We start from the raw sequence: 8,402 nt of genomic DNA on the forward strand, positions 1-8,402 counted from the left end.
GAAAAGCACAGCCCATCTGCAGACACTTTCTCAGCCTGACAGAGGGTGTTTCTGCCTGAAAGCTTGCTAACAAGAATTTTTCCAAGTATTTGGGTTGGTCTAATAAAATGTATTGGATTTCCCCAAAGATCCAGTCAAACACTCAGCAAATGTGACTAAATTTTATAACTCCTTTATCCTTTACCTACACCAGGACTCGTCAACCCCTGGCACACGTGCCCAAGCTTGGCACTCAAGGCCAGCCTCGGCTCTGGGTAGCTGCTGCCAGTGACAGAGCCTGGGCTGCTCCCAGCAGGGCTTGCAGCATCCCACCCGCCTGCTGGGTGCAGCCCGGGCTCCTGGCTAGCAGCAGCTACCCAGAGCCGGGGCCAGCTGTAGCCAGGAGGCTCCAACCAGTTGTGCCGAGCTCCAAAGCCCCGGCATCAGCTCTGTACTGGCTCATGCAGGCGTGTCTCTGAGCAGGCAGTGGGGGAAGGGCCTGAGGCACCGCAGCCCCAGTCTCTCCCCGGCTCCTGGCACCGAGGTGACGGCAGGGCTCCAGAGCCCAGCGCAGCTGTTTGGAGCCTCCCAGCTGCAGCTGGCCCCGCCTCTGAGTATCTGCTGCCAGCCGGGAGCCCGGGTTGCTTCCAGCAGGCAGCTGGGACGCTGCAAGTCCTGCTGGGAACAGCCAGGGTAGCTGCTGACAGCCACAGAGCCTGGGCTGGGGGGCAGAGGCTTTGGGTAGCGTGGGTCACAAGCAGGGCATCCTGCCACATACTCCCTGCCCTCATTTTGTTTTTCTAGCATGTCGGCACTCTGGCACCTTCCAAGGTAGGCACTGTGGTGTTTTTCGGCACTCTGGCCAAAAAACGTTGCCTACCCCTGACCTACACAGTATTGGTGCATATATGTAGTTTACCCATTATTAAACACACAAACAAATCTCATCTCTCATCTAAGTGCTATCAAGCCCATGGCAAGACAACCTCCACTCCCTGCTCCTGTCTGAATTTATGACAGGAAATGCTGAAATGGATGCTGGACCTCTCTGCCTCTTTCCTTAGCCTCACCTACAAAATCAGGCAGAAAGTAGGGCTGAGTGACACCTTAGAGACTAACTTGTTTAAAAAGGAATAAGCTTTTGTAGGTGATGGCCTACTTTGACAGACAGTAATGAATATAACCACTGAGTTGTGTTACAGGAATGGAGAATTATAGCACTATGTCTTTATTCTATTATCAATCATATATTCAAACATGCAGAAAGCACTTGATGAAGGAAGCTGTTCTCTATGAAAGCTTATGCCTTTTTGAGTGAGTTAGTCTTTAAGGTGCCACCTTGCCTTGCCTTGTACTTGACTTCGGACTAATACAGCTAACTCTCTCTCTCCCCACATAAAATCAGACATCTATGTTCCCCAGATATGTCTGGCCCAATTAGATCTCACAATCATAGTCCTGGCAAGCTGCTCCAATCAGTCTTCCACCTTTTCATACCACTACACCTAGCACATAAAATACAGAAGGAAAATGTACAGATAACTCCCATTCCCAGGGAGCTCAGTTAAGGTGGTTGGGCACCTTCACTCTGTTTTCTGTTTTTTTAGTACTTGGAGTTTTGCTGATCTGGGAGAATAACATAGGTTACCCTTAACTGCATCTATGTTATGATTCTGTATTGAATATAGCAGTGTTGTTGCATTATAGCAGTGATGAATTATAGCACTATGTACATTACTCTAAATCACACATTTGAACATGCAAGCAATTCATCACAGTTATTTGCCTTCCTTTAAGATTTTTTTCTCCCTTTAAATTTCTGTATTCCCTATATTTCTTTTTCCCCTCTTTCATGGTGCTGAGACCCAGCAAAAAAGCCAAGACAAACCTCATACCTGTTTCTGTTTTAACTGGAGCTATAGATCAGTCTGTAGAAAGTACTGACCAACCCTGTTAGAGCAGCAAATCATCATACTTTACATTTCCAAAATACTCCCACATCCAAGCATCTCAGAAGACTAAAGAATTAACTGCTTATCCACACAGCAATTCCTGTTACACAGCTATCCTTCTCACCTACCAGAGACAGAAAACATGATTCATAGATGTTAGGGTCGGAAGGGACCTCAATAGATCATCGAGTCCGACCCCCTGCATAAGCAGGAAAGAGTGCTGGGTCTAGATGACCCCAGCTAGACACTCATCTAACCTCCTCTTGAAAACCCCCAGGGTAGGGGAGAGCACTACCTCCCTTGGGAGCCCGTTCCAGACCTTGGCCACTCGAACTGTGAAGAAGTTCTTCCTAATGTCCAATCTAAATCTGCTCTCTGCTAGCTTGTGGCCATTGTTCCTTGTAAAAAGGCAAAGAGCAAATGGCAATGAGGCAAAGAGCAGTTAAGTTTTAAGTCACATGCTTTAGATAAGCCACCTTCTTCATTTCATAACAACTATGAACGCCTTAAGGACTTTGAAATTCAGGTTGGTTTATAAGGAAAGATCTCATGACACAGAAGACACTTTGCCTGATCCTACCCAGCATCTGAGTCTACTTTCTTGTCTTGTAAATAAATTAGGATGCTTTTTATGACAGAGGTAATAAGATACTTAAACTTTTGCACAAAACTCCCTGTTCTTCAATGAAATGGGATCATTTCAGTTAATGCAGGTGACTCCAGTAGTTCACTTGATTCCTAGAGGATTACTGAACACTTTTTGTTCACCACTTCTCCTTGTAATGGAACATCAAGGAAAACGTTAGCTTTCAACTACATACAGGCACACTTCTGCAATAATTCATTCAACAAGCCTAATTACCACATTGCACATCTAACTGCAAACCCAGCACCAACTATTGTAACAAAAGCATGAGAGACTTAACTTAAGCCCTGAAGCTGTACAACATCCCTATTCATATTTATTTACACTAAATTAAACTAGAAAGAGAGATCTGAGAAAGCTTTAAAAATTGTTTCCTATCTCTAGTTACCACTCGTTGCTTGCTGAATAAATGGAACAGATATTATATGGGCACTGGCAACTTGAAATCTAGCCAGTTTGAAGCCACTCAATTCAAAAAGAGCGAAGTCATATATCTGCCTCCATAACCCCTGCAGTTTTTGGTTTTACAGCCACACTTTTTAATCTTTTTTGCTATATGAAAGACTGCACAAATAAGTTAAACTGATTATATGCAGAGGGCTGTCTATTGCATAAAATTAACTCATTGTTATCTTCTAATACTGCTAATAATGTTATATTCTAGTAAAATAAAGTAAAATAAGCACCAGATTCTACTCACCCCAGGTTTACACTGTGATAACCTAATGGTTTCAGTACTGGGTAGTTGTATAGTGGTTTCAGTAGTGGTAGCTATTCCTGACTCAGGCTGATCATGAATTTCTCAATAAAATAATAGATTTTCATTTGCTGATTTGCTCAAGATGGAACTTTTTGTGGGAGAACAGTAGAACAAGGGGCTTGAACCTTATTTTCCACTGCCCAGGTAAGAGCTCTTATAACTAAGCAGATGTCTTTACTGCATCTCTTTTCTGCCACTCCTCCTCCCAAAAACAGAAACAGTCTTTAAATCTTGAAAAGTTTCACAGAATGTGAAAACAGATTTCCTGCTCAGGAATGAATGAGCATATTCAGATTCAAGGTTTATCCGTACCATGCATGCTATTGAGAAACCTAGATTTCTGTTAACTGTTTTCCACAAAACAATAAAAAACTAGTTACAATTAATAAAACAAACAGTTAATGTTATTGTAGTAGCACAAAACACATACTTAAAATAAGGTATCTGCTTGTAATTGTAACCATTCGTACCATCCCACACTTAGTAAGAGATCAGGACTTGTAGAATCCAGTATTTGTCCTTGCTAATGTTAATGAGTTATTGTCTCTTTAGTTTCATTAGAAGAACTAAGAGTGTTTGGGAAATTTTAGGAATTAAATTAAGCTGGCATAGTTTTCCTCTAACTATTAAGAAAAGCTGGCAGGAATTCTATTATTGGCTGCTTCTCAAGCAAATTACTGAAAGGGAAACCTTAAAATGAATTCCCTACCTCCAACAGATCAGCAGATTACATTTGTGTACAGTATGCACACAAAAGATTACTCCTGGAATGCAGAATGCTTCTTGAAATCCTGTAAAGCTAGGAACTGCATAAAACATTCATTCCCACGGCTAATGAACATTTGGATGATCAGCTGAATAACCTAACTAGAATTAAAAGAATGTGTGGGCATTGGTATCCTGACTTAAATTTTAAAAAATTCAAAGAATCAAGTTGCTGGGGAAAAATAATCCATTTAAAGATTACTGAGCCCAGACCTGTAATCACTGCACAACAAGGAAGATTCCTAAAGATCTCTGCACCACACAACTGTTTTTAAATGACTGTATAACACTTTGTGCAGTTAGACTGGCTTGGATTATGAACTCCTTAAGAATTAGTTCTTTTGTGTTGTAACAAATCAGAAACCTCAGCAGACTGCATGATATTTTAGAAAATTACACTGAATTTTGAAGTTTTAGCATCATGGTACTTGAGGCAGAGTTCTCTTCTTCAGGTGTAGTAGCCATGTAGGTGACTAAAATCTACCAAGACACTTGGTCAGACCTCTTGCTTCGTGGGAAACACTATAATTAAGTTTCAAGGACTTTTCCACAACCTTAGCAAGAAAAATGATGCTGCATTTTTAGTTGTAATTGCTATGCCGAAAAATGATGCACTGCCTTTTCAAACTGAAGTATCTTTTTGAAACTGTACCTAAATCATATACATGGAATGTGCACTTTTAGTCTCAAGGGCATTTAAAAATATTGAGTTCATGTTAAAAATGATCAATAAAAGACAAGTGCACACTTTAGAACTGAGGGGCATGAAAGAAGCAGACAGGTAGTAAAAGTGGACATGGGAATTTGCAGAAGTACACTGTGGGAGATTAATGATTTAGTAAATAATGTATTAATCTAGGTCATGACATTGTTTTGCAGATGAGCCAAAAACCCCACTGAACTTAGATTATTAGTCCCTACTGCCAGTGATTCTCAAGCAGGGTGTCACAGCACTGTGGGATCCTTTTAAGGGCACCACAGGGTGCTGTGCAGTATTAGCACTGTTAGATGCATACATTTCTACATACAATCCAAACAATAAACCCAGAGATTTCACACAGGAATCCATAGTAACGTAAAATAATATTCTGATCTGTTATGGTCTTTCTGAGCTCTTTGCAGCAGAAGAATTATTAAATTATTTTTCTGTAGTAAAAAACCAAGTGAAAGGTAGGAGCTGGCCGTCTCTGAGAAGTCATCAGCATCATCAAAGAGAAGCAGGACTGGAAGAAGATGTCTCAAGTCTAAGTCCAAAAAGACTGAGAACCACTGTCCACAAAGATCACAAAGAGCCTGCTACCATTATACACTGGCCCAGCCCATTCTGAACCTGACTGGGTCTGGGGATTATACCGTGATAGAGAAGTTTGCATATTAAGAGCATGCATTTGAGATCTGCCAGAGCCCTGAAATAACAGCAGGCAGAAGGCACACCTACACGGAGAAAGACCTTTCCTTTCATTGTTTGGGACCGCAACTAGGAATGGCAGGCAAGAATCAAGGCCGGGTTGTGCTAGGCATTGTCCATCACACAAAGCTTTCAGCCTAGGCTTGAGGCAGGACCCAGTGGGCTGGGAGTGGTTATGCTGAATGGAGAAAAAGGAATTCAGCATAAAAATGGAGGACTTTGGCTAACAGCTTGCCTCACCAAACCTAGACAGAAATGATCTGAGTGGCATCCTGGCAGGGGCAGGGAGGAGACAACGAGAAGTAAAAAAAAGGAAGAGAGAGGGAGAATAAGGTGACTTTCTGAATTTTAAATGAGTGTAAAAGGACAATGCAAGAGGTGAGGGAGGTGCACATGACCAGGGGAGTGCTGGTAGCGGCAGGACAGAGCCCAGCGAGCCGCGGGCGAGACCGTCCAAGGGCCTGAATCCAGCCAAGTGCCTCGGTGTCACCAACAGACCAGTGGCCCCGAGCCGCCGCCGCCGACACTGAAAACAAGGCGCTGCGGACTGACAGCCCGGCACCGGCACCAGCACGAGCCCAACGGGACCCGCCTCGGCCCCGCGGGGCGGCATATCCGTCCTTCTCCCAGAAACTTTCCCAAGTCCCACCTGCCCCGGTGAGCCGCAGCGCCCGGGCGGCGCAGTGCGACCTGGGTCCGAGAAGCTGCTGTTCAGGGCGGGGGGGGCACGGCCGAGGCCTGCACCGGCACCGGCACCGGCACCGGCTGGGGGGACGCAAGCCCCCGGCTCCCGCGGCCCGGGGAAGAGCCGAGCGCCCGCGGGCAGGGGCGGGCTCCCCCCTCGGGCTCCTTCCCCCCCGGCCCGGCCCGGCCCGGCCCGGCCGCACCTGTCCCGCGGGTCGACCCAGCTGGTGGTGCGCGTGGCGTGGTCGATGTAGTAGACTTTGCCGTCGTAGTCCCGGGCTTCCTCCCAGCCCGCCGGCAGCGGCAGCTCCTTGCGCGGCATCGTCCGCAGGCGGCCCGCGCCGCCCCATGCAGCGCCCCGGGCTGGGGCTGGGGCTGGGGCAGGAGCAGGGGCCGCGGCCGCTCCGCTCCGCTCACATCCCGCCGTGCCGGGCAGGGCCGGGCCGGGCCGGGGGCGCTGCAAGGGGCGGGCCCGCGGCCGCAGGTGCCGGGGCCGGGGCGGCGCTGTCGGCTCCGGTCACTCCTCCATTTTCCGCTCCGCGGCCTGGAGCGGCTCCGCTCCGTTCCTCCCTCCCTCCCTCCCTGCCCGCCGGGCTCGCTCCTGCCGGGCCCCGCCCGGCTTCACCGCAGCGCCGCGCGCGCCCGGCCAGGTGCCGCTGTAATGCAGGTAATAGCGCGGCCCCCGCAATCCCGCCGCGCGGCGGCTACTGTAAACACGGCAGTAGCGGAGCCAGGCGCCTCCCCCCGCCGCGGGCCGGGCCGCTGGGGGCGCTGCCCGGGGCACCGGCCGGGTCGGGCTGCTCCCGGCACCAGGTGCTCGGGGCGGCCCCCCGGATGCCCCTGCCCTGCAGGGCACGCGCCTAGCGGCGCCCCCGGGCCGCTCCCACGTGCACCTGTCGGCAGGAGAGGACTGACTTCCCCCCGCGTCCCCCTGCCCCAGCGGGGAGGCATCGCACCCGCGGGGGAGGGGCAAGGAAAGGCCTCCCAGGCAGAGCGGGCAGCTTCAGTCATGGGCCAGGGGGGCCGCAGCAGTTTGACTCTTCTGCTCTGGGGTCTCCACCATTAGCCAAGTTTTCAGGCAGAAGCGTTAAGCCTCTCGGATGGTTTTTGCCGACGCTTTTCAGTTATGAGACTTTCAAGGGGGCATCTGTGAGGCTGCACTGAGCAAGAGAGCACGTAGAGGGGAGGGAGGGATACATCCCCGAGTCCCGTTTCTCTCCCTAGGGTGTCTACGACCCTCCTCGTTCTCATGTACGGTGTCAGCTACATGCCTGTAGCACCCACTTCTGGAAGAGAAGTAGCCACCCCCATTCATTCCGGAGACTTACAGCAAAGAACACAAGGGCAAACCTTGCTCTCATTGAAAGTCCTGTGGTGTCTTTAACGCTAATATGAGGATCAATAATGGAGCTGTAAACACAGCAGAGACTTGGATGGATGTTGGACAGCAGAAGAGTACATCTGAGCTGCTTTTAGACACATCACTAGAGTTATTTTAAAACTGATAGGCCACTAAGAGACATCTTAGTTAAATGTTAGTGTGAGGTCAAGTAGAAGGCAGGTTAGATTTGCACCTCATAGACTGACCAAAGCAGATCTATACAGGATAAGTTTGTGAGCTGAAACTTACTTGAATAGTATCTGATGAGTAAGCATTAGCCAACAAAAGCTTCTGCTATATCTACCTACAACGGGGCAGGCAATTAGTTTGGGCAGAGGGCCACTGAGTTTTGGCAAGCCATCGAGGGTCGCGTGACAGGGAGCCCAGGGCAGATAAATATTATTTTTTTTTAATTTAAAAAACGGGCTGGATAGAATGGCCTAGCAGGCCGCACCCGGCCCCCGGGTCGCATTTTGCCCACCCCTGCTCTACAAGGTGCAAACCTACTATTCCACTAAGATGCAGAATGCACAATTCTGGTTGTCATATGTTGCTCAGCTGTATACTGTAGCCCAGCTTGTTCTCCTTTAATGAAGCTTTCAGAAAAAGGAAAAAGTCTCAGGGAAGACCTCCTCAGAAAGCTCTTTCCTCCATTTCCCCCAAGAAAAATGTGCTCCAGGGCCTGCCCTGAACCTAGCAAACTCTCAAGGGTATCTGTGGAGTCAGCGTGGTGCACGTGAAAGACAGCCGTCCCTCTAGTCCACTAGACTTCTTTGTGCATACCAGACAAATACACCTTAACAGCTTATTCAGACTTTCAAAATGCT

The 8,402-nt window shown here is 48.2% G+C and overlaps 1 protein-coding gene across 2 annotated transcripts in view; it reads right to left on the reverse strand.

Moving 5' to 3' along the window:
- WWC1 (WW and C2 domain containing 1) overlaps positions 1 to 6,691 on the reverse strand; it is a 159,185-nt gene extending 152,494 nt beyond the window's left edge. Inside the window, exon 1 of one of the 2 annotated variants that reach the window (XM_019487146.2) lies at positions 6,398 to 6,691. In XM_019487146.2, coding sequence (XP_019342691.2) covers positions 6,398 to 6,516 — 119 coding nt within the window. In that variant the 5' untranslated portion in view covers positions 6,517 to 6,691. The remainder of the gene's footprint in view (positions 1 to 6,397) is intronic. The other variant, XM_014606575.3, reaches the window with a different exon arrangement.
- Positions 6,692 to 8,402: the final 1,711 nt, after the last annotated feature.

Source organism: Alligator mississippiensis, chromosome 9 (genome assembly GCF_030867095.1).
Source record: "Alligator mississippiensis isolate rAllMis1 chromosome 9, rAllMis1, whole genome shotgun sequence".
NCBI lineage: Eukaryota > Metazoa > Chordata > Crocodylia > Alligatoridae > Alligator > Alligator mississippiensis.